The sequence below is a fragment of the Ambystoma mexicanum genome, chromosome 7q (assembly GCF_040938575.1).
Source record: "Ambystoma mexicanum isolate Mex_15411 chromosome 7q, UKY_AmexF1_1, whole genome shotgun sequence".
Lineage (NCBI taxonomy): Eukaryota > Metazoa > Chordata > Amphibia > Caudata > Ambystomatidae > Ambystoma > Ambystoma mexicanum.
In genome coordinates, this window is record NC_090941.1 from 685,251,727 (window position 1) to 685,277,462 (window position 25,736).

Here is a 25,736-nt window from a genome sequence, read left to right on the forward strand (position 1 = left end):
GTGCAAAATACACAAATTGCATAGTAAAGCAACATGACAAATGTTAATCCTTGTGGCAACATTGTAGGCCAAAATTATATAATTGTAGCTTTACTTTCCATATCCTGAACGTAAAACTATAATTACCAGAATGCAAAATAATGAAAGCCTCAACAATCTGTTTGCTTTTAGACGCACAATAAAAGAAGTTGTGTAATGAACTCAGGTTTGGAGCTTCTTTGACACAAAATTCCAGCTCTTTGCTATGGATGATTTTAAGAGCATTCAACTATGAGCAGTTTCATAAATATAGACCTACTGGATTGGGGCATTTTGAGAAGAGGCTCGACAGGGGCTTCCGCAGGAGTGCCTTTTAAAATCTCCATTTCCTTTGATCCATTTTTACCGTACTTATGTATATATTTTACAGTTATGTATCTGTAAGCGAACAGTGGTACACTTTTTTCATTTTGCTTTCACATTTGGGCTGCTATGAGGTAACACATTTTATAAAAATGTGGTTGCGTCCCCTTGAGCCATTGGCCATATTATATTGTTCCGCTCAATTAAGCCGCTAGACCGGTGTCACCAGTGTCACACTGTTGAGTGAGTGGTGGCAGGATGTATGGGGGATGTAGGGATAAGTCACATGGACAAGTCGACTGTAGAAGTGGTGTATGTAGGCTTCTATAGCTCTTAAGGCTGAAATTTGCCATTTGTGAGGTGAGTTACATTCCATTTTCATTTCACTGAGTACATTATGTGAAATACTTACTCTGCGGTAAAGTGTATTGCGAAATTACCGGGATATTACAGGTGGCAGGAAGGCCGGTAAATCCTCATTCCATGGAGTCCCGTAAGGACTCCATGGAGGGGATTGCCAGTAATACCAGCTGTTTCTGCCGGTGGAGGCCTGATTTACCTCCAGCTCTCAGCTGGAGGTAAATCAGGTAACCTCCACTGGCAAACTTGGAGTATGCTGGTCCGGAAAAGTGCGGGTAAATGGAAATACCGATACTTTTTTCCGGACCGGCAGAGTCCTACTGACCCATAGTCTGTTGATTGTCCTCTCTGCCACATGTCCATCATCACATGAATGGTATGCATGGCAGACTCCATCAGCGCTTTTCTATTCCCCTACAGATGGTGGAAGCAGTCCGCGCCTCCACTAGGAATCTATGTTCAATGATGTGCCCAGCCCGGAACTTGGATTGAGCAGTCCCATGAAACAGGGAAACACAAGCAAGGTGCAGCAGTTGAACTGTGGGCAGAGGGGCAAGAAGAAGTACCAGGTACATGCACAAAAGGCATTGGAGGTCTTTATCAGTTTTCCGGTATCCTGCCGGTAAATCTGGCGAGATGCCGGCAAATGAACCTACTGTTACCAGTGCCTGCTATCCCGGTGTTACCGGGATATTCCAGGTGCCAGCAACAGCAGTCCTTCCCCATTCCATGGAGTCCCATAGTACTCCATGAGGGAAATTGCCAATATTCAAGTCACTGGTAATACCAGTGCCTGTAATACTGGCAGTTTCTTGCCTGTAGGGGCCTGATTTACCTCCAGCTCCTGGATGGAGGTGAATCAGTCACCCCCGCCGTCAAACCAGTAGTTTTGCAGTGCGGGAAAAGTGGCAGTAATGGAATTACCACCACTTTTAACAAACCGCAAAAATTAATGGCCCCAATTGACTAGTCCAGCTAAAACTAAAACTAAGAGCCACGCCATACAAACATGCACTAACAAGTTCTTTAGACAGAGAAGTGAACAACTGGCACAAATAGGCAAATTAAACCAGAAAAAAAGAAAACACAAATCCTGGCATGGCTAAAAGACCACACGATGCTGGGAATTGTTATGGGAGAAGATGATACATAATATGAACGTATTTAGAAGATCTAATTCCTAATCTCCTTACATTTCAATACCTTTTTGGAATGTTTACTGTGCAGCACAACATATTCATTAAGAATGAAAACACTCTCCATGTAACCTCATTTGTATGGTATTTACATGGTGCAAACATAGCATTCAAGTAGTGAAGTTGTGTACAAAGGTAAATACAAGTTTTAAAAGAACACCAAAACACTGTGGGAGTCTCTTAGGGTGACGGGAAGGTATGTGCAGGTTTATGTGCTTCAAGATCCCTGGCGCTCTGAGAGGAACTCCCTGAGCAACAGTGTCTTCAGGTCTTTCCTTAACACGAACACTGTTGGAGTACAGCAGTCCAGTGGAATGCTGTTACACATTATCTCTTCTTAGCAGAAGGGCTTTTCATGGTCTCCCCTTTTTGACATGTATTTTCCAGTCTCACAATTTCAAGGCTCCTTGAATTTGCCCGTCCCTGGAAATTGCTTGCCCTTCAGACAGGTAAGCTAGTCCTTGAGTTGAAATAGCCTTGCATATAACACAGGATGTTTGCACAATCATCCAGACCAGGTTCAGCAACCATTAAGAATTTTTCATAATGGGGGAGATACGGTTGAGTTTCCTGAAACAGGTGATCTGTTTGGCATCAACGTGTTGCACATCCCTGAGCTGTGCAATAAGTGAGGTGGTAACAGCTGAGAGGAGTGCAATATCTATATCCAGGTGTGACAGTAGTCAAATGGTGGCAATGAGGTCAGCGGGTGGACTAACAGTTTTTCTATTGTGCAGGAGTGTTAGCTATGTAGTTTGGGACAATCCTGGATGTGAAGCACCTAATTAAAGGTCAGTCCCACACAAATTCCCATTCCTTGACATCCCTGCCAATTAAACACTCATCCAACCCCGGTTATATGTCATCAATTTTGCAAGGTCTTGCTGCAATATCCCCTAGCAACAAACCAGTGGTATTCTATCATCAAGCGCCAACTATCCAAACTTCACATTGTCAAGAAAGCATCCACGATCAGGAAGTAACTATGCCAACATCGACCCCATTTGCGATTGAACATTTCTAAGAGGATTGGCAGAGATACAGCAAAGTCCATTCTTTCCCCTTAGATTTTCCTTCAATTATTCCGATTACATCAAAAAACATAAGATACCCATAGAGACATTAAGTAGAAACATTTAAATGAGAAGTTTTATTTTTCAAGATTTGAGAAGAGAAGTTCTAAGTAAATCACACAATGACATGATGGGGAATTCTAACTAACTGGAGAGAACAACTGCGTTTGTCAGACCTTTTGCTTAATATAAATGTCCTGAGTTAGCCACAACTGAAAAAGAGAGCTGATGAAGAAACCCAATTTCTACCTGAACTAAATAATGAAAGCAGAACCTGTCATAATGGCTTTCCACAAATAAATCATAGAATGCATCTTTTTCATTTTTGTTGGTATTTATCTCTGTTCTTAGCAATGTATATATTATGATAGGTGTAACTGCAGGAGGAAGACAGAAAGGATACAATGATTTTCTAACTATCCCTTCCTCCTATCCACACCTCAACCTAGAGAGCGCTGATGTAACGCTTATCAAAAAGTGATAGGATAAAAAGGTAAACTACTTACTTCTATCAATGGTAAAAACATCCAGCCTTGTTCATGTTGTGCCCATCAACCACTCTCTTCCACTATGTGTACCCCCTGAATATTGCGCCTCTGAAAGGTCTATATCTCTGATAAATGGAGATGTGAAAATCCTTGCTCGAGTCCCAGCTAATAGGTTGCTCGGGTTGATTGAATCCCTTGTTCACCCAGGCCAGTGTGGATTCATGCCTAGCAAGTTCACTCGCATGAACCTACGCATAATCCAATTTGCTGTAGAACGGGCTTCGGAGATATCAGATCCACTAGCCCTGCTAGCGGTCGATTTCGAAATAGCATTCAACTCGGTTGGGTGGGAAGCACTATGGGAAATCACGAGATGAATGAATTTCAGGCAAGGTTTCATCTTCTGGACTAAGCTTCTTTATGAATCCCCTGAAGTAATGGTGAGAGTGAATGACAGGTCATGCAGAACGTTCCCACTGGGTCGCGGGACAAGGTAGGGATTCCCCTTCTCCCCCCTGCTATTCCTTTTTGCCATCGAACCACTGGCGATTAAACTCAGAACGGATAGAAACTGCTCTTCTTACGCTCACCTGGTATCCACAGGGACGCCACCCAGCTGCGTTACTCGCTGGTATGCTTCTCAGCTTTGCCCTGATGTGGTCTGCGGGGAAGGTTCTGCCTGAAAATACAGGAGGACTGTGTTCAAGACTGACCGACTGGGGTAAGTATCCTCCCTCCACCACCGTATGATTTCAGTCCCTCTGGCACCCTCTCCTCACCTTGTGTTAGAATTAGGCGTGCTCTCCGTCCTGCCTTCTTTGCAGGGGCGCGTTGTCTTTCATGGGCGAGTGTGGTCTAGTTACTTCACTGGCGCCGGCACGTTTGATATTGTTCAGGTAGGTATTATTGCTGTTCTTTAGTTTTGTTGCTATCCTGCATGCCTTTCTTTGTTTAAAATGTCTCTTTTTTCTCCCTTAGGTATGCAGAGCTTCAGTGCAGCTAACTGGCTTGGTTGAGCCCCGCTGGTAAATGTTGGCGCATTAAGAGCGCTATGATGCGGTAAGTAAGCGGTATGCGCAGCGCTGCAAAGTCTTGCCTTTGCTAACCTGTGTTTTCCTTCCGTGTAGGTCGCGGTGTTCTTCAGCGCAAGTGGAATGTCCGGAGTGGTGCCAGCCGAGAGGCGACCAGCCTTTTGAGCAGTTCGTAATTTGTAAATGTCTCTACTGCTTTCTTTAATGTTGCCTCTATCTTCCAATTTAGTGGCTAACCAAACTTTGTCTCCTACTTGATAATCAGGGGCCTTTTTCCAGCATTGGTCGGCAAATTTCTTTTGTTTTTCTTTGGCATGAATAAGGTGTTCCTTTGCCCTTTTGAAAGCCTGAGTAATGGTTGTGTGTAGAGTCTTTACCGCTAGCATTTCCAAGCTGGCTGGAAGGTCTAGTTCAGAGGTACGTGGATGTCTGCCATAAAGGGTATAGAAGGGCGTTTGTCCGGGGCTTGAATGCAAAGAATTGTTATATGCATATTCGGCCTTTCCAATTCCTTTGTTCGTGGTGCAGCATGCACCGTAAAAATATTGCTTGAGTGTCTGATTGGTTCTCTCGGTTTGGCCATCCGTTTGGGAATGGTGACTGGTAGATAGCCGAACGTCTATCTGTGCCATTGCACAACATTTTTTCCAGAAGTTTGAAACAAACTGGCTGCCTCGATCAGAGACCAGAACCGAAGGGAAGCCATGTAGCTTAACCACGCCCTCCAGGAACACTTTTGCTAAAGTGGCTGCGCCTGGGAGGCCTTTGAGAGGAATAAAATGGGCCATCTTCGAGAATAAGTCCACAACTACAAGGATGGTTTTGAACCCTTGGCTTGGAGATAGATCAGTGATGAAGTCAAGGGAAAGAGTGTGCCATGGAACTGGAGGAATGTCCAATGGTTCTAGGAGACCAGATGTTTTTTTTTGTTTCTGTGATTTATTTTGTGCGCAGAGACCGCAGGACTGAATATACTGAATGATGTCCTTACGCCAGCTAGGCCACCAAAAGTTCTCTTTCACCTTAGCTAGGGTTTTGGCGAACCTAGGATGCCCTTCGATCAGTGAATCATGATAGTTTGAAATAATATGCTGTTGTAATTCCTTCTTGGGTACATATAGGCGATCCCTAAAAAAAGGGTAGATGGTCCTTGATGGTATAATGTTCTCCTTGAGTTTGCCATGCGAGGTAGGCATCAGGATTCATTGTCCGTTGGATTTCTTTTCGTAGTTCTGCTTGTGTGAAGGCTGTCGTGATACCCAAGAGTTTGTCTTCAGGTATAATAGGTACTGGGTCTGGAGTTGTATATACTATTTCATCTTTGCCCATGCGAGATAAGGCATCCGCCTTTCCGTTTCTGACTCCTGGTCATAATGTGATTACATAATCATATTCGGCGAAGAAAAGGGCCCACCGTAATTGGCGCGAGGACTCGGCCTTGGCTGTTTTGAGATATTGCAAGATTCGGTGGTCTGTGATGACAGTAATGGTGTGTCTGGCCCCCAGAAGGTAGTGCCTCCAGGCTTTAAAGGCGGATTTGATAGCCAGGAGTTCCGTGTCCGTGATGGCATAATTAATCTCTCGAGGTGAGAACTTTTTCGACCAGAAGGCCACAGGATGTAGCTGGCCGGTTTCCGGGTCCCTCGGTGAAAGGACAGCCCCCATTGCGAGACTGGACGCATCAGTTTCAACGACATAAGGGAGGTCTGGATGAGGATGTCGCAGGATTGGAGCGGAGGTAAACCTTTGTTTAAGTTCCTGAAAGGCTTCTTCTGCTTCTTCGGTCCAAGCAAACTTTTTATTGTTTTTTCGTAATAGTACTGTGATTGGGTGCACAACCTGAGAGAAGTCTGGGATGAACCGGCGGTAGAAGTTCGCAAAGCCCAGCATGCTTTGTACCCCTTTCAGAGACGTCGGTGAAGGCCATTTCAGAAGGGCATCTACCTTATGCACGTCCATTCTGATGCCTCCTGGAGTAAGGATAAAACCAAGAAATTCTACTTCGGTGATGTGAAAAAAGCATTTTTCAAGCTTTGCAAACAAGCAATGTTGACGGAGCTTGGTGAGGACTGAACGAACGTGCCTGACATGATCTTGTTCCGAGGCTGAGTATACTAAGATGTCGTCTATGTACACTAAGGCGCACACATCAATTAACTCCCTTAAGACGTAATTCATGAAATACTGGAATGCCGCAGGAGCGTTGCATAACCAAAAGGGCATGACTTGATATTCAAACAAGCCGTACTTAGTACGGAAGGCAGTTTTCCATTCATCTCCTTTTCTGACTCGGACAAGGTGGTATGCTCCTCGAAGGTCCAATTTAGTATAAATCTGGGCATCTTTAACTTGGTCTAGCATCTCAGGGATAAGTGGCAAGGGGTAGCGGTTCTTCACAGTGATCTGGTTCAATGCGCGGTTGTCAATACAGGTTCTCAAGTCTCCTTCCTTTTTCGGTACGAAGAACAAAGGACTGGCTGCGGGGGACTTCGAAGGATGGATAAATCAGTTTGCAAGGTACTGGTCTAAATAGGATTTCAAATGAAGGTTTTCTGGTTCTGTGAGAGCGTAGATCCTGCCACAAGGGATTTGTGCACCAGAAACAAGGTTGATCTGACAGTCATAGGGCCTGTGCGGCAGCAATGTATTGGCTTTGCACTTTCGGAAAACATCCTGGAAATCATGGTATTCACTTGGCAAGGTATTAGTTGCTCCCAGGGTTGATACTGTCGCTCCCGGAGTCATGGGGATACAGACGTCGGGTTTCTCCTCTTGATAATAGCAGGCAGGAGAGCAGTCACTGGGGAAGCTTAATTTTCGTGCCCGCCAGTCTATCAAAGGGTTGTGAGCAACCAACCATGGCATCCCTAGTGTTAGCCTGAACTGAGGTGCCTTGATGAGATCAAATGAGATAGACTCCCGATGTCCATCCTGGCACAGCAAGGTTACCCTGGCTGTGCACTGGGTTACTGGTCCGGAAGCGATTTCTGTCCCATCCACGGTGGTTACCTTGTCCATAGTTGGCTTAGAACACAAAGGAAGCCCCATCTCTGCTGCCAGTTCTTGATCAATATAATTTCCAACTTCTCTGCTATCGATGTATGCTTCAACGGCATGCATTCTTGACGACTGTTGATGGTTAATTAAGATCACTGGTATTGCAAAGTGCGAGGTCAGCAACTCTTTTTCTCACTCAACAAACTGACCTCTACGTTTGTTGAGCTTGGTAGTTTTCCGATTCCTTAGCTTCATCCTTCTCTGTGGCCCCGACTGTTCTTCTTGGGGGTTTTACTGGACAGTCCATCAGGAAATGTCCTGGTTTTCCACAATACAAACAAAGCTGTTGTTGTCTTCTTTTGTCCCGCTCTTGTTTTGTTAATGGAGGCCGTATCCCTCTGATCTGCATGGGTTCTACAGCATTTTCAGGTACACAGTGTGTGTTTTCCCTTGGTCGAACATACACGGTCCGAGGGTCCGTCTTAGACCTGTCTGCCTTTCGGTACTGCAACCGGTGGTCTAGCTGCATGACCAGATTCATGAATTCTGCACAGTCTCTGGGTGGATCAACCACCTGGGCTCAGACGTCCTTTAATTCGCCTTGTAAGCCTCGATGGAATAACATGGTTCTTTTGTTTTCTGGCCACCTAGCTTCGGCAACCAGTCTGTTGAAGGTAGCAATGTACGTTAACAAGTCCTGATTCCCCTGTCGGAGGGACAAGAGTTCATTGTCTACTACTTGTTCCTGGGTATGGCGAGCAAAAAGTGTTTCCATTTCTCTCTGGAACCCCCCAAAGTCATGTGAAAGAGGATCGTCATGGGTTACCAACGGCACCGACCAATCTGCTGCGCTACTACTCAGGTATGATAAGAAAAAAGCTACCCGAGCTTGGTCGTTTGGAAATGCTCCAGGCCTACAAAGAAAATGAAGGCGGCACTGATTGATGAATGCTGCATACTTCCGTGGGTTGCCTGAGAACCTTTCTGGTGGTGCCAGGGGCACTGTTCCAGGTAACGTGATCTGTACCGGAGTGGGTGGTATGGCAGTGTTTTGCATCGTTGGATTGCTTCCAGGTAGAGGCGTCTGTCCTTCCTGTGATTGCAAGTATTGCCTGCTAATCTCTTCAGTGCGTTCTTTGGTCACTATTAGGTCTCTCCGGAGGGCATTAGTCTCTTGTCGGGCAGAATGAACCTCAGCACGAAGCTCTCCTAGTAATTGGGCCAATTGGTCCATTTCTGATGTCTCCATTGCGCCCAGGTGGATTTGTTATGGGAGGCTTCGCGTTCTGTTACGCTCACCTGGTATCCACAGGGACGCCACCCAGCCGGGTTACTCGCTGGAATGCTTCTCAGCTTTGCCCTGATGTGGTCTGCGGGGAAGGTTTTGCCTGAAAATACAGGAGGACTGTGTTCAAGACTGACTGACTGGGGTAAGTATCCTCCCTCCACCCCCAGTATGATTTCAGTCCCTCTGGCGCCCTCTCCTCACCTTGTGGTAGAATTAGGCGTGCTCTCCATCCTGCCTTCTTTGCAGGTCGCATTGTCTTTCATGGGCGAGTGCGGTCCAGTTACTTCACTGACGCCGGCCCGTTTGATATTGTTCAGGTAGGTCTTATTGCTGCTCTTTAGTTTTGTTGCTATCCTGCATGCCTTTCTTTGTTTAAAATGTCTCTTTTTTCTCCCTTAGGTATGCAGAGCTTCAGCGGGGCGAACTGGCTTGGTTGAGCCCCGCTGGTAAATGTTTGCGCATTAAGAGCGCTATGATGCGGTAAGTAAGCGCTATGCGCAGCGCTGCAAAGTCTTGCCTTTCCTAACCTGTGTTTTCCTTCCTTGTAGGTCGCTGTATTCTTCAGCACGAGTGGAATGTCTGGAGTGGTGCCAGCCGAGAGGCGACCAGCCAGGTAAGCCTTTTGAGCAGTTCGTAATTTGTAAATGTCTCTACTGCTTTCTTTAATGTTGCCTCTATCTTCCTCTTTCAGGTCGTTCTGTCCGGGAGGCGTGCAGATTCGAGGAAGCTGTTCTCAGTAGCTGCGAGTGTTTAAAGATGAAGACTGCAGGGGAGATGCTGCTGCTAATGATGTTCCTTTTGTCTCCTTGCAGGTTCTGCTTCTCCAAGGTTCAAGGGAATAGCTGGACACGGTGAGCGTCACGTTGCAAGCTGCAAAGTAACGCAAAGCGTGTTGTCTTGCTCAGGTGTGGTTTAAATAGCCCCAATAAAATAGTCCAGGAAAAGTAGTCCCTAGGCTACCACACCTAAAACACTAGACCGCATAGCTTGGTTCTTAGGAACCAAGCTATGTGGATGCCTCCATGTTGGCTGACAATAATAAAGTAGTTCCCAAGCACATTGTTTATTCATGGTGTATGAGCCTGGCGCCATAGGCGACAGGACTGTCCCCCTGAGGGCTTTTGAAGAGGATGCCAGGCTCTAGAGGCCCGAGTCCTGACTCCACCTGGCCAATGGGTTTTCCAGAGGGGGTTTTGGGCGAGGGTCGTGACAGGATTCGGCTGGCCGGGAGGGAGAGAAGATCAGCTCTCACTAAATGCGGACAATCTACTTATCTATTTCAGCAATCCTGTGGTCTCCTGTCCAATCGTGTGCCAAACTCTTAGAGAATATCAGAACTTTGGAGGCCTCCAAGTGAACAACCACAAGACCGTGTACTTTCCGATTCAAGGGGGGATGCTGCAATCCCCGAACCTTGCCCATACCCTGTTTCCATCCTGGGCTTCACATATTTAGGCATACATATTAGTCCAACTAAGTTCCTCCAAATTAAATTACAACCAGTGCTGGACAGATTCGCTAGGGATGTCTCTCACTGGCAGTCTCTCCCACTCTCACTAATGGGCAGGGTGGCGTTATTCAAAATGAGGACGCTTCCAAGACTCCTCTACGTTCTACAGAATGCCCCACTCCCTATCAACCCCGAAACCTTCACAATAATCAACAGGAATCTACGGACGTTGCTTTGGGGAGGGAAACAGGAGGAGGAGGAGAACAGGAGTACAAATGTAGCAGAAGGGATCCAACCATGTGAATAATTTTGCAACAATTGGGATCTAACCCAGTGAATTGGCCACTTTGGGATTTAACCCAGTTATTCTTTTTGTTTCTTCCGGTAGTATATTGGCCAGGACTTGGACTGCGCGCATTACCATCCCTTTTTGTTTTTACATGTAATCTGTGGAGATCCGGAATCCAGAGGCTGCAATACCGGGACTTTTGCCCTACAGTGGTTTTCCCCCTCCCCCTGCTAAGGGTAAGATGTGTGCTCCAGGAGGGGAGTCTTTCCTTGGTCACCTGAACTGAACAAATGATTTCACTACAGCTCCCATAATCCCTAGAGACCGCATTAGAAATTTAATTGGAATCACCTGAAGAGCAAGGCAACACAGACTCCCTGAAGCGTGTTGGAACACAAAAGCGCTAGGAGGAGGAGAACAGCAGTACAAATGCAGCAGAAGGGATCCAACCCTGTGAACAATTTTGCAACAATTGGGATCTAATCCAGTGAATTGGACACTTTGGGATTTAACCCAGTTATTCTTTTTCTTTCTTCAGGTAGTATATTTGCCAGGACTTGGAGTGTGCGCCCTTTTTGTTATTCACTTAGGTATATGGTTGGTCAATTAAATCAGAAAAAAACACTCACTCGAGTGTGCTGTAGGAAAGATACATCTCAGCGGAGGGACCGATATGTGATGTGAGTAAGAGGTTTAAAAGGGGATTGATGTAAGATGCAAGTAACACACCTTCAGTGTATTATTTCATTTTCATTTAATTTGTTATGCACATATTCTCCTCTAAAGAGAGCAAACTTGCCAGACTGAGCTAAATCTAGGTGCAAAGGTAGGTAGCAGAGTAAAGAGATGGGAAGCAAATTAGTGAAAAAGATGGGTTTTAGATGCTTTTGAAAGTATAAATATACATTCTATAATCTAAGCTGTTTGGGGAGAGAGTTCCATAAACCTGGATCCAAAACCGAGAAACGAGATGGTACAAGAGTCTCACTGCAGAGTTTTGAGACCGTTGTAATCGTGAGAGGTGCTTTTTCAGGGTTCCAGTCAGAATGGCATTACAGTGAATCAAGTTTGGAAATTATTATTGACTCAATCACAAAAGGTTGATCTGCCATTGGAATGTAAGCGAGAACGGGCCATGGGAGTCATAGACAATAATAAATAGATTTAACTACTTCCACCTACATGGTGGTCACAGTCTAAATGGAGTTGCCAGATAAAACCCATGTTCTTTACCAGATGAACAAATTATGTAGGTAGATCAAAGGGCAAATGACCTCTGTCTTAGAGGGGTTCAACTGCAGTTTATTTAATGCCATCCAGTTTTTTACATCTGGAGTGCAACCCAAAATACGTTTGGAGGATGTAGCTGAATTATTAACACAGTGATAAATCAGCGTATCATCTGCGTATGAGTGATAGTGTAAATCATACATGGTAAAAATCGCTTGAGTGGTTGCATACAAATATTAAACAGCAACGGAGACAGAGCCCTAGGGGACCCCATATATCACTCGCATTGGACTGGAATAATAAGGTCCTACTCTGACCCTGTGCATTCTGTGAGATAAAAACAAGTCAAACCCCATTAGGGAGTTTGATGACATGTGCGCGACCACGATTAGTCTGGAATGGAAGATCTCAAAATCGACAGTGTTGAAAGCTGCCAAGAGGTACAGCATGACCAACATGGTACGGTCACAATCATCAGCATATTTCACAATATCATCCCAGACAGAGACAAGGGCAGTCTCTGTTCCGTGCTTTGGCCTAAAACCAGATTAAAGAGGATCTAAGGGTTGGAGGTCTTCCACACATTTTTGCAGCTGAACTGTAACTGCCTTCTCAAGGATTTTTGCTGGCCGGGGGAGGCCCCACAATAGGGCGATAGTTCTGTAATATGTTTTATGGTCTAAATAATGTTTTGGTAGCAGAGGTGTAAGAGTGGATGCTTGTAGAGTGTGAGCTAAAAGCAACATACATAAATACATTAATAAATACATAAATAGATGATGAAAATGAATGACAGGGAGAATGTTATTTCCTGCATGTCTTTGGATGACTGCAATGTTTAGAGAGTGACACGTATGACTAAGGCAGATGAATGTTGGGTCTATTCTAGGTATGTTGGTTGGAGCAGTTGGGGTTGACTAAGGGTGTGCCAAATCTAAACCATGCCTGTAAAAATGACAGATTTGACTTTTTCGAACTTAATGAAATTGCATAATTTTCCTTTTGTTCACTTATACAAATGAGCAAAATGTGCGTGTTTCTTTCCAGCAGAATGAATTTCTGTTTTTTTTTTACAGCAAAATAAGTTATTTGGTTGTGTTAGCCCCAACTCATGTAGCTGTCTAAGAGTAGCTTACGGGTTAACCGGTTTTCATTGATGGCTGTCTGCTGACTTGTTCACTGAAACTGAGCAAAGGAGATGCTGTGAGACTGAACAATACCTGCATAGATGGCCGTGTTAGTGCCACAGTGTTTCATTGTAATGTGGGTGTAGGGCAATACAAAAGTGGGTCCATTTCTGAGCAAAACCAGTTAAGGCATAGGATAGCAGGACGAAGTGAATAACAAAATGTTTGCCAAAAAGAAATATTTCCTTTTGCCAGGAATGGAAAGAGTGGGCACGTTTTCTCTTATCTTGAAAACAGATTTGCAAGCAAAAGGACATTTTCTTTATTTTTCTAAAACAACTGTTCATTGGTAAGTTGGACTTGAATTTACTTTATGTACGTTTTTCCCACTTATCCCAACCATCTTCCTGCAAAAGATAATTTGCGGATTTGATTTCCAGCAACAACCTATTTTCATACTTTATTACCAGCAAAAATACATCGACAGCGTATTGCTTCAACAAACGTTGATTTGTAAATTAGTTTCAAGAAAATATTAGTTCAGCCTGCCATTTAGTTTGCTGAATTTGTTGAGAAATTCTCCAAACAAAGGAAGTATGTAGATTTTATGGATTTCATTTCTCACAAATGACTTCATTTAACATTTTCACCCAATTTCACAATTTTCGCAAATATGACAAATTTTGTGCACAAATTAGTCAAATTTGCAAACGCGAAATTCACGATTTCCTACATCCCTTGAGCTGACCATCTCAGGTGAGGGATGCCTAGGGCTTGGTCATCTTTCTTACTGATTTGCTCACCTCCTGTGTTGTAACCTGTCTGGAATTAATGTGCATTACCTTCAGAGGCAGCCCCGTAGCTGCCTGACAGAGTCCAGAAGTAATTGTGTTACTTCATTTAATGTTGTGCAGAATACAAGGAGAACTCAATCACATTATGTAATCATAATAATAATCCGCCAGCTAATCAGCAGATGACCCTTAAATCATCTGCTTTGGGTGCTGTACCATCATGATACACATTATGATGTCGCACCGAGATATCTGCAAACTATAATGTGCTAGTAATTATGCAATCCAAACAGTGTATTATAGATTATTTCAAACTCAAGCATGCTTTTCTAGTATTAGCTTAAATTCCACAGTGCATTATCATAAAATAATCTAGCATGAGGTTTATTAGAGGCTCTTTCTTTTTGGCAGAGGACCTTTAACTTTTGTGACGGTCAATTATCTCATGATAATCCGATGCAGAATGCTCATTAATGCTATCCTGTCAATATTTTGAAACTTAAATTATAAAGAAGGAGGGAGAGATTTTAGCCAAACATATTCAATTTAATTATTGTAAGCAAAAGAGCCAAAGGATATTTGATAAGGTGTATGAAGTGTTTTTGTTCAGACTTTATATGAGTAGTATTGTGTTGAGAGTGCTTCATCCAGCCAGATTCTATGACTACTGGTGTGGGCCTTTGAATTCTCTCAGAGCACAAACTCAGCACTGACCATGAAAAGAAAACAAATTCTTTTGAGGGGCATAAAGAGGTTGGGAGTGGAGGGAGAGTGTGATGATACTGGCAAAATGCATTTACTGATGCCTTTTATTGGGATATGGACCAATAGATTGAGGATGACCAGAACATTTGTTGTTAATTCTTCACAAAATGATTTTATTTCATAATACTATTTTAAAATGCACAATGATTTTAGTACAAATATAGACAATCTCACATTCATTCACTCCACAGCTCATGAGCTCATACGCATTCATAAAACCATACCTATGCTCTCTCTATCTAAGTCAATCTATGGTATTTTCATTGATGCACACATCTGACAAAGACAAATAACACGAAATTCTTGCACCCTTTCATAAATACAGGTGTGCCTGTATTTGGTATACAAATCGTCAACACGTGTTTCGGTTGGCTAAATCAGGCTTTATAACTGTAGCCCTTGTGATGATCCAACCTTCATCAAGACAGAAGCTCTGTGCCGGATATGCCTTGCTTCAAAAATGGGTGGAGTGAGAGACATCATCCCCAATATATCATTATGGGAAGAAGTACAGACGTTCTGGGAAAAAAATCCCTTGCAAACTCTGCCAATTCACAGCTTGTTCAACCAGAGCTGTTTTGTACACCAATGGCTTTTTATGGCTGAAATTCCTTCTTAAGTTGCTCCACCATAACTAATTGGTGTGCTGATATTTCAACTGTACAAGATAAACAAATCGCCCTCTTTATCGATTTCCTTTCTTCAGAGTGGTAAATTTGCAGGACATTTGTGGCACATGTATATGAATCCTTTCAGATGCCCGAGGTGCAGTTAAACACGGATGTATACCATTCAAGGTGCCAGCGTTGACAGCAACACGAACACAATTGAGTTTGAATTTTCCACACTCAAAGATGGACTGTGAGCGCAACAGAATTCATATACATGTATACATGTCCCGCGAATGTTGCAACGGTGGAGCAATTTAAGAAGGCTTTTCAGCCATCAAAAGCCATTGGTGGATGAAACAGCTCTGATTGAACAAGCTGTGAATTGACAGAGTTTGCAAGGGACTATGCCCAAAACGTCTGTACTTCCTCCCATTGTCACGACCGCGAGTTCTTGGCGTTTGTGGAAGAGGTGGAAACCTGGCGGTCGTCAGACTCTGCCGCCACGTTGTGCTCCCAAACATCGTTAGCGGTCTAGTCTTTTCCATCATGGCCGCCGCCGAGTGTATTTACCTGTTTACGCTCGGCGGTTCGGCGCGTTGCAACTTCTGATACCTCATTGTTGCTAGCGCTCCGTAGTTCACTCGCTTGGCGGTGTTCCGCCTCTGTCCTTTTTTCCCCTGTTGCCTCTCTCGTCCCGTTCGTTCTCTCTCCTCTCTTTGCGCCCTTTTCTTCCTTGGGGCGCTTGGTTGGCTCGTTCTCTTTTCTCTTCTCTCCTGCCTTTGCCTTTCTTGAGTATCCCTCTCTCTCTCTGGCTCTCCCCCCCCCCCATTGCTTTCCATCTGTTCCGTTCTCTCAATATACCTTGCGGAGCCCATACCTGCCGTGTTCGCCGGTCTCCATATTCAGCTGATTCGGATTCTCATCTTGTTTCTGTTTCATCGGCTTCCTAGGCTCCGGGGTTTTTGTGCCACAAGGCTTTTCCCCTTGCCTGCTTGTCTGTCGCAGGGGGAGTCACCGTTGAGTCTTTCCCAAAGGGTCACGGTGGCTTCCTCCCGAGGCCGACCCTATCTACACAAGAAGAGGAGGACTCCTATTCATCGATCCCGCTGGAAGAAGTTGGATTTCTCATCATTATCAGGTGAGGAGGAAGGGGAGCTTGAAGACTCTCAGGGTTCGAGTGGGGTGGACGATATAACGGATAACCCTGTTGATACGCCCCTAGCGTCAAGCATTGTTGATACCCATAATAATATATTGGGGATGACTCCACCCATTTTTGAAGCAAGGCATATCCGGCATAAAGCTTCTGTCCTGATGAAGGTTGGATCCTCACACAGGCTACAGTTATAAAGCCTGATTTAGCCAACCGAAACACGTGTCGACGTTTTGTATACCATTTATGGCATATACAGATAGACACACCTGTATTTAAGAAAGAGTGCAAGAACTTTGTGTTAGTTGTCTTTTTCAGATGGGTACATCAATGAAAATACCATATTCTGACCCTAAAACACTACACTGGCTCCTAGTAAAACATTGCATCACCTTCAAAACAATGTGCATAACGCACAGGGCAATCAGTGGACAAGGAGCAGAATTCCTACAAAAGAAAATAACAATCTACAAGCCAACAAGACTCCTCAGGTCAAACAACGTAATCCACCTGGAACTAAAACCATACCTTAAGAAAAAACTTGGAGGCACCTCCTTCTACAACTAAGCCGCAAACACTTGGAACAACATCCCAAAAGAAATAAGAAACACCAAAGAGCGCCTAAAATTCAGAAAATTACAAAAAAATCTGGGTCTTCAACACCACAAACTCAAACTGAAAACCGAAACAACAGAAAGGAAAAAGGATGACTAAACTGGAGAGGACACTGACAGCTGCCAGAACCGACTGAGACGCTCCCACGGCACCTGGACGGGTGACGCCGGGTAGAGTGGAACACAGGTGACACCCATGGAGACGGCGTCAACAACCCCAGCCAACCCCATCCAACATCTTCACTCACCCCTTAGTTTCTACCAGGTACCACAGTGTTGTAGAATTGTTGGGATATTGGCAATTACCACACTAACTGAGTTGTGGACATTGGCAGGTGCACTAGTTGAAGGGGCCCCTGAGGGACCCTCTGGTGTGGAAACAAGGCACAATCACTACACAAGAACTGATACGCCAGACACGAGGTTGTGTTCCCAAAATCTAGGGTTTATTGCAAAGCAAATAGTCTCAGTTGGCCAACTGGGTCCCACGCCCTGCGACGTGTGTTTCCAGACCCCGGGGGACGCAAAAGAGCAAGAATCATACAACAGTTACATATATAAAAATCTAGCATCTTGTAATCAGTAGTGACACATCCAATACCGCCCCTAATACATTTCCTTTGAACTGGGCACGATGATTGACAATGGTGACGAGTATGACACCTTCGAACATTCATTTAGCAACAGTTTGCAATTTTCGCGAGCCTACAGACACAAGTCTTTGTTTAAAAGAACACAATGCTTCTGTTCTTGCAAGCAAGCTGCGTGCAGGGGAGAAACACATTCCAGGCCTTGCTATCTCTTAGTTTCTATTTGTGTACTGGGGGTCAACTTGCTCTCCAGGGCTCTACAGGGCTCAGGAAAGGGGGGCCGCAAAGAAGAGCATAATTCAAGTCATTTAATGTTCGTTTCTAGCATTTCTACTGTGTTTTTGAGACTAGCTGGCACCTGTGGACGGATTAGGATGCCTCTCTGCTTACTTCCAAGGATATGCGAGGGAGGGGACCGGGCATTTCTGTCTGGGTTACTGCGTTATGTTTTAACATGCCTCGCGCAGCCTTGCGTTATGCACTAGTAGAGCAGAATAATATTTCAGCAAAGCAGTTTTAACAGAAAGCAAAAAGCAAACATTAGAGAAAACAACATGGCGATTTCAGTCACCTTTAAAATGGCCACACTTTAGTCAAGCTTATGGCTATATAATTCTAATACTAAACACATGAGGCGGTTGGTCTTCGGCCAATATAGTACATGGCCTTATGATTGAGGGGTGTCTACTTTTTCTGGACCGACAGTATCAGTGGGAAGGGTGGGGTTGTGAGGGAGGCCGGTGGAGGTGGGAGCGAGATGTGAAAGGGACCTTGAATAACGGACGGGCCCAGATCAGGACAGAGGTGCAGGAGTGCTCCCACACCCCATCCAGGGAGATTACTCAAGCCCAACATGTCAAATAAGGATAGAGATGCCAACTAACCAATTCCACTAACTATTTCCCCCTCTGCTTACCCCTCTCAAACTCCAAACCAAACACAACCACAACCTTACAGCACAACAAACTGCACAAACTTCACTACATTGCAACAACAAAACAAAAAACACATAGACTCGCACAACAGTACACGATGATTACCGGCTGCAAACCCCCCAGTCCCAGCCAACGGACCCACCGGGCTGAGGTTGCCCACAGCGCATCACTGCTTTCTTGCACTTTTCCAGCTTCCTCCCATTAACTCACCCTCCTTTCCTCTTTTCAGAGCCGCCAGAGCGCCAAGGGACCACTCCGGTGGTGATAGTGCCCGGTACAAATGTCCTTTAACATTAACATTATCATTGACATGAAGAGAGCATAGGTATGATTTTATGAATGCGTATGAGTTGGGGAGTAAATGAATGTGAGATTGTCTATATGTGTACTAAAATCATTGTGCATTTTAAAATTGTATTATGAAATAAAATCATTTTTGTGAAGAATTAACAAAACATTTTCCGGTCATCCTCAATCTATTGGTCCATATCTCTATTGTGTATTGTATCTTAAACTGGAGGACCATAGATTATTTCTAGGTACCCTTTATAATTTTGAACTGATGCCTTTATTGACATGGAGCCTTCTGCCTGCAAAAGTAAGTCAAGAGGCAGGCAGTAGCTAGCATTACTGACAGGCTCTGCAGCCAATAAGGAGCTTTGCTTGGATTTGTCCTTTACCTCTGTGTCAGTTGGTATGTGACATACTTAACTCAAATAACTATCATTTTTTCTTTCTGTAGGTGGAGCAGGACCTCCCGGGATGTCAGGAAAAGATGGCGCAAAGGGTGAAAGAGGACATCCAGGTGAGAGAATGTCAGCGGTTAAAGGATAGAAATACTTAGAGCTGCTGCTTGCGAGCTTTGTGTGTTACATCCCATGATACATATTGGTACGATATCTTTCAGGGTAATAACATACATACATTTTGAACCTTTGGAAAAAAAGAGAAACCCTGTTTAACTTTTGGCAAGTTTCGAAAAAGTATTAGCGGCCATTAGAAACATAGAACTTCACAGCACGCCACAAAAGACTATGCTATCCATGAAGGGCCCAGCGATCAAGCCCACTCCAGTCTTTACAGGTATCTCTGGTGCCTTTATTGGACGTCTCAGGATATAGGGCTGATATCACCCAAGCTGTATTCCCGGGAGCTTTTTGTTCACAACAAATGAAAGTTGTTCGTGCTGCAAATGTTTGTGCACCCAGAGCATGATGAGTAACATGCATTGTGAGATTTAATAAAGCTGGCCGCAATTGTGGTGGTGTGTATAACTTACATAAATCTCTCATAAAGTTGTACTAGTCGTGAAATCTTCATTCAGTATTCCATCGCCGAGGTACTTCAGACTGTGCATTGCAGCAGTAGGCAGCGTGTGTGTAATGTGGAGCTGAGCAGGGGAGGTGTGTCTCTGAAGCTCACTGCACACACTAGCTAGAACGACACAAGCCTCCCTGTAGAGAATCGAGGCACTCTATGCAGTTCGTAGTTGTTAGTCTTGCTGTGTATACTCCTTGTCCTCTTGCTGAACCTGGGGCTTGCCATCATGGACACTTGAACTGTCAGGGTTTAATCAGAATTTTAATTTTCATTTTCCTCACTGATGTTTTCGTCTCTTCTTTGGGTGCCCATGTCTACCTCCGATTCTTCTACTCGTACTTTGCCACATAGGTGCCACTACCAGGGGGATTAAGGGTGTCCTGACACCGTCAAATTAAGGAGCAAGACCTTTGGTCCGCCCCAAGCATTGGAGCCTTTCCTTTCCCTCACTGCGAAGGAGCCATTTAGAAGGGCCATCGGCTGCTCAAGTGGAACAGGTCAGGCTTCACAGCAAAAGGAAAAGGTGTCCAAATGAGTATGCAAATGTGCATACATTTCCCTGCTAGGGTGAGTGTGAAACATGAAATGAGCAACAACTGCTCTATGCATTGCTTGCTCAGAAGGGTTTCAGTTTAAATCATTACAAAAATGCTAATAGCAGTTGGATCACATTGTAGTTTATTGTAAATTGGGTCTTTTCTGGCAGCTTTGACACTTCTTACAAAATGGAAGTAAAATGAAAGAGTAATGGTGATTTCATGTGCATTTACTCCTTCGTTTTGTACTCCCTTTTTCAAAGGTGAAAAATCGTGTGCAGGAGACCCACCAGCACATACATTCTAACATTGGCATGCATGCAAGAACCAATTTTAACAAAACTAGCCTCTCTGATCACATTGTTTATATAATGAGTTGGAGAACATGTTATATTATGACATCAAGATGGCGGCTGCTACATTTGGGCGTTAGGGGTCAGGAGCATCCACCCCTTGTTGGTAAGCTAGGAAAAAGATGTAAAGTTCAATTAAAACATATTTGTACATCTTTTGCTTAGTGCAGCGTGCGGCATGCCCTAAGGCAGCGTGATTACGACATGCATTGAGGCCCTGGCTGGCCGGGCGCTAGCAGTCTGTTGCGTGGGTTGAGCTTCTGCGTGGAGCATGGGGGATCACCGCTGGAGGACTCACTGGGTGGCCCCCTCATTTTGTGCCAATGACAAACATTAATCTGGCCTGGTGATAACACGGGCACATCATGAAATTGTCAAAATCTGCTCATCTTGCTTCTAAAGGGCTGCTGTCTATATTTTACTTATGATGGCTGTTTTATTTCTTGGGTCTCATCTGCATCAACTGACTGACAGTTTATTTAACATACAGCCTGCTATTCAGGGGTTGCCCCGGCACCAGCCTGGACTAAGCAAAATGCTTACTTGGGTTTCTGAGTTGTGCAGGCTCATTCAGCATTGTCTGCTGGCATGCAGGTGCAAGCTGCTGGCCTATGTGCTCAGTGTGCGTAACAGGGGCCCCTGCCCACACATGTCCTGGAGTGATAAAAAATGCAAAAACATATTGTTTTAAATGTTTTCTTTTTTAAATGTTTCTTTTTGAATTCACTCTGCCTTCATAAAGAAATTATTTATGTAACAGAAACATGTCTTTATGAAGGCAGAGTGAATACAAAAAGAAACTTTTTTGAAGTCCGGGGGCTACCCTCACCCCATGACAAGAAGGCCCTAGGCTGTAGGCCTCCATGTCATGCGGTGGGGAAATAGTTTCTTTTTGGAGTCACTCTGCCTTCATAAAGAAATTATTTCCGTTCTGTTCGGTCCTTAACGGAAATAATTTCTTTATGAAGTCAGAGTGACTTCAAAAAGAAACCATTTCTTTTTTAAGTATTATGGCTTCCCTTAACCCCATGACATGTGCGTGTGTGAGTGCATGGTGAAAGGGTACAAACAAATGTATGGGTGGCTGGGTGTGCGTGTGTGCGTGTATGGTGAAAGGGTACACACTTAAATGTATAGGTGGCTGCCTGTGTTAGTGTATGGTGAAAGGGTGCATACTTAAATGTATGGGTGGGTGCCTGGGTGTGCCTGTATGGTGAAAGGGTGCACACTTAAATGTATGGGTGGCTGCCTGGGTGTGACTGTATGGTGAAAGAGTGCACAATTAAATGCATGGATGGCTGGGTGTGTGTGTGTGTATATATGGTGAATGGTGTGTGTGCTTGTGTTCAGGGGTGCCAAAAAATCTACATTTCAGGGGGGCTAACCCTTCAAATGCTGGGAGAGGCGCTAACTTCACGTGCAGTGGGGGAGGAGCAAACCCAATTGTGTGGGGGCAACTAACTTCTTTACGCATTTCAATAAGACTATTCTAACGCAGCTTCAATGTTACAAGCAGTTAAATCTCCCCTTTAAGTCTGAAAGCACCCACTTATGGACTGCTGTGAGAATGACCGTTCTCCTGTTCCCTCTCTACCCTTCAAACCACTCCCCTGGCATGCAGGTACTAAACCCACATCACGATTTCAATTGCCTAAACCTAAAAAATTTGGCATTTGAATGCAGGTACTAACAGTGAAGTGCTGTACGTTAGTAATTGCTGGCCCGGGGCCTTGTTAACAGCGAAACCCAGGTGCTGTTTAACATCTGTGTCCTTTTCTGTCTGGCAACTGCTCTGTAGGTCAGCCAGGTAAAGTCAACATAGCCCACAATTTCAGGGGGGGGGAGGCTGAAGCCCAGTCAGCTTAATGGTGTTGCGCCACTACTTATGTTTAATGCCTTGATTACTTATTGGTAATCTTCATTACTCTTAGCCCAATTCTTCCTCGTCCCAGTACTTGTGTATGAGGCAGTACTTGTGGATGAGGCATTGTGCTTCATACATAAGTACTAGGTTGAGGTAGAGGTACATGGAGGTAATGCCTAACTTAGCTACATGTAATCTTCATTACTCCTAGTCCCACTCTTCCTCATCCCAGTACCTACCTATGAGGGAAGGGGCCTCATACGTTAGCACTGGGACAAGGAAGAGCGACGTGGAGGTAATTCTGTGCCAATGAGCTGATTTAGGAGGTTGGGGTAGGGGATGGGAGGGAGAGGGGATGTGTGGGGGTGGGATTGTGCAATAAATAATAATGGTTGTCCATGTCCAGGCTAAGTAGGCATGATATGTGGTATTAGTTGCTAGAGAGGCATTTTGGTGCAGCCATTCTAGTCATTCCTCAGTTTGGTATGACTTTTTTAACTGGGCATTTCAGATAAAGCAGTACTGCTAAGTGTAATTACCTGGCTAGACTGGCATTTGGGTTCTGCCAGTCTAGTCGCTTCTTACTGCGGCATTGTATATTTTTCTGGGCATCTGTGATCAAAATATATGATATGATATAATAAGTCATATATAACACGCCTGTACACAAGTGTTTCTAGGCGCAACAAGACAAGGGAGGGAATACAGAGGGAGGACAAGACAAATGATCTGACTAGGCCTTGTGTCATTCAGATCGTGCAAGTGTGAGAACGAGAAGTGCAAGGGGAAAGGGAGGGGGGAAGTGCAAGGGAGATTTGAGGGGAAAACAGGTCAGCAATGCTTTGAGTCAGCGCAGCCATGGCAGTGCGGCTCTGGGTAGTGCAAGGAGAACAAGGGACTGCATGGTTACAGTTACAGCCCCTAAGTGTGTGGTAGGCCCGGAGGCAATGCACGTGTGACTGATCAAGGAAGAGCCTGGACTCAGTGAGACTGAGGGTAGCCAAGCAACCAGTTGGTACAGCAGACCGGTAGGTCAGGTAGGTCAGCAGGAGAGAGAGAAAGCAGACAAGAAGAGCAATGTTTTCAGCTGCTTCCAAACTTCAGGTGGTCCGACTCAAGTTTCAGAGGGGGAGGGAGGCCAATCCAGATGGAGGCACCTGCAGAGGAGAGAGATCTACCCCCAACTCTCTGCCTGGAGAAGCAACTAACCCTTAGGGCTCAAGAAGGAAGGTATTTTGGAAGAGAGCGTTGGATGTAGTGCAGGTCCCAGACCCAGAAAGCCTTGTGAGCAATGAAAAGGGTCTTGAACTTGATCCTTGCAGCCACCGGGAGCCAGTGGAGAGATTTCATGCTGGAGAGATACGGTCCCTGGGCTTGAGGCCAAGGATAAGTCTTGCAGTCCTGTTCTGGATTCGTTGCAGGGGGCAGAGAGTAGTGGAAGGCAGATTGAGAAAGAGGCTGTTGAAGTAGTCCAGCCAAGAGAGAACCAGTGCTCTGGGGACAGTGAGCTTCTCGGGGAAAGTGATAAAGGGGAGAGTCCCTTTGAGAAGGTGCAGCTGGTACTGGGACTTCTTGGCGACGTCCGAGATTTGGGGAGAGAAAGAGAGAGTGGAGTTGAAGATGACACCAAGGTTTTTTGCCTCACAGGAAGGCAAAGGAAGAGGGCCTGAGGCGGGTGGCCAGAATGAGGGAAAGCAGTGGCAGGGGTCTCATTGAGAAGGATCTCCATCTTACTGGCACTAAGGCAGATATCGTTGGAGGCGCACCAATCCTGAATCGTGGATAGACAGTCATGAATGAGTGAGAGAGGAGGCTGAGGGGAGCCTGAAGGAAAGCTGAGTATCATACGCATAACACTGAAAGTTAGAGCAGAAGGTAAATATCAGGTGGGCCAAAGGAGCCAAGTAGAGGTTAAAAAACCAGGATGTGAGGATAGAGCCCTGGGGAACACCACAGGTAGAGCGGTGAAAGGGACCAAGTTGGACCTAGGAGGAGCGGTCCAAGAGGACGTAGGTCAGCCAGCCCAAGGCCTGATCTGTGATGTCCAGGTTCTCACAGAGTTAATTGATCAGGATGGTGTGGTTGACCGTGTCGTAAGCAGAGGAAAGTTCAAGGAGGATGAGGACAGAAGGAATGCTAGAATGTAGGTTAGAGACCAGATCTTCACATGTGTTCAGGAGTGCAGTTTCCGTGCCTCTGGCAGCTCTGAAGCCAGACTGATGGTCCTGGAGACAACCAACAGATTCATTATGGAGAGTAAGCTTGGGGATGGCCAGCTTTTCCCAGAGTTCAGGAGAGTGGAAAGTTCCAGTGCCAAAAGAGTGATTACAGAAATCGACCAAGGCTGGAGCAAGGGTGTCAATATGGTCCTTGATGGTTCTGGAGGAGCGGGTGAACACCTGTTTCAACAACACTTTTATAGATGGGTCGTGTCTGGAAACCGTGTCAGATGTTATGAGAGAGAAAGAGGAGAAAGGAAAAGGAGAGGGAGAGATGGGAAAAGGGGGAGAGGAGGAAGAGGGAGAGGAAGAGGAGATAGAGTACAGGATGTCCTGAGGTTTAGCGGAGAAGCGAGAGGCCAAAGCCGTACACAGGGCCTGTTGTGGGAACAGGAGAGTTAGAGATTGCAACAGGATTGGCCAGTGCCTTGAAGATTTTAAATAGTTTGGCCGTGTTGTTAGAGGCCGCAGAGACGCAGGCTTGAATGTGTGCTCTCTTCTTGATGAGTGTTATTGGTTCAGCTGGCATTTTGGTGCAACCAGTCTAGGTATGTCTAAATGTGGCCTGGCATGCTTTTCTGTAATGTTATTACGTGTCTACACTGGTCTACACTGTGCAACCAGTTGGATATGTTTTCATTGTGGCATGGCATTTTTAATAGCAAAGCATCAATGTTCCTGCGCACTTTTGGTGCCTTGCATGTATTGTATTGGTGTTACCCTACAAAACAATTGCCAACACTATGGCTTTTTAGCCAATTCTTCTCAGAAAATGTGCTGTAAATTGCATTAGAACACATATTTATATCGTTCTCCATGTGCAGTGTGCGGCATACCCCTTCAGCAGCTTATTTGCGCATATTGCACAAGCGTGGTAATCTATGCTGGCCCAGAGTGTGGCGCGACCCGTGATTTGTTGCCGAATTGGTGGGGGGACCTCAGCATGGTTCGCAGCGGGCCCCCAAATCTTCTGTTACGCCACTGAGTGTGCCCACCACCACAGTGCCAGGCCACTAGGCCAAAGCGAGAGGCAATGACACTCCTTAAAAGCATTGCCTGAGTCGAGCATCCCGCCCACTTGGTAAGTATTCAGGGAACAATGAGATGAAGG

At 45.1% G+C, this 25,736-nt stretch overlaps 1 protein-coding gene across 1 annotated transcript in view; it reads left to right on the plus strand.

The window, feature by feature from the left end:
• Positions 1–25,736, plus strand: part of C1QTNF9 (C1q and TNF related 9) — a 118,121-nt gene that overhangs the window by 76,699 nt on the left and 15,686 nt on the right. The window contains exon 3 of the mRNA XM_069640038.1: positions 19,076–19,138. Coding sequence (XP_069496139.1) covers positions 19,076–19,138 — 63 coding nt within the window. The remainder of the gene's footprint in view (positions 1–19,075; positions 19,139–25,736) is intronic.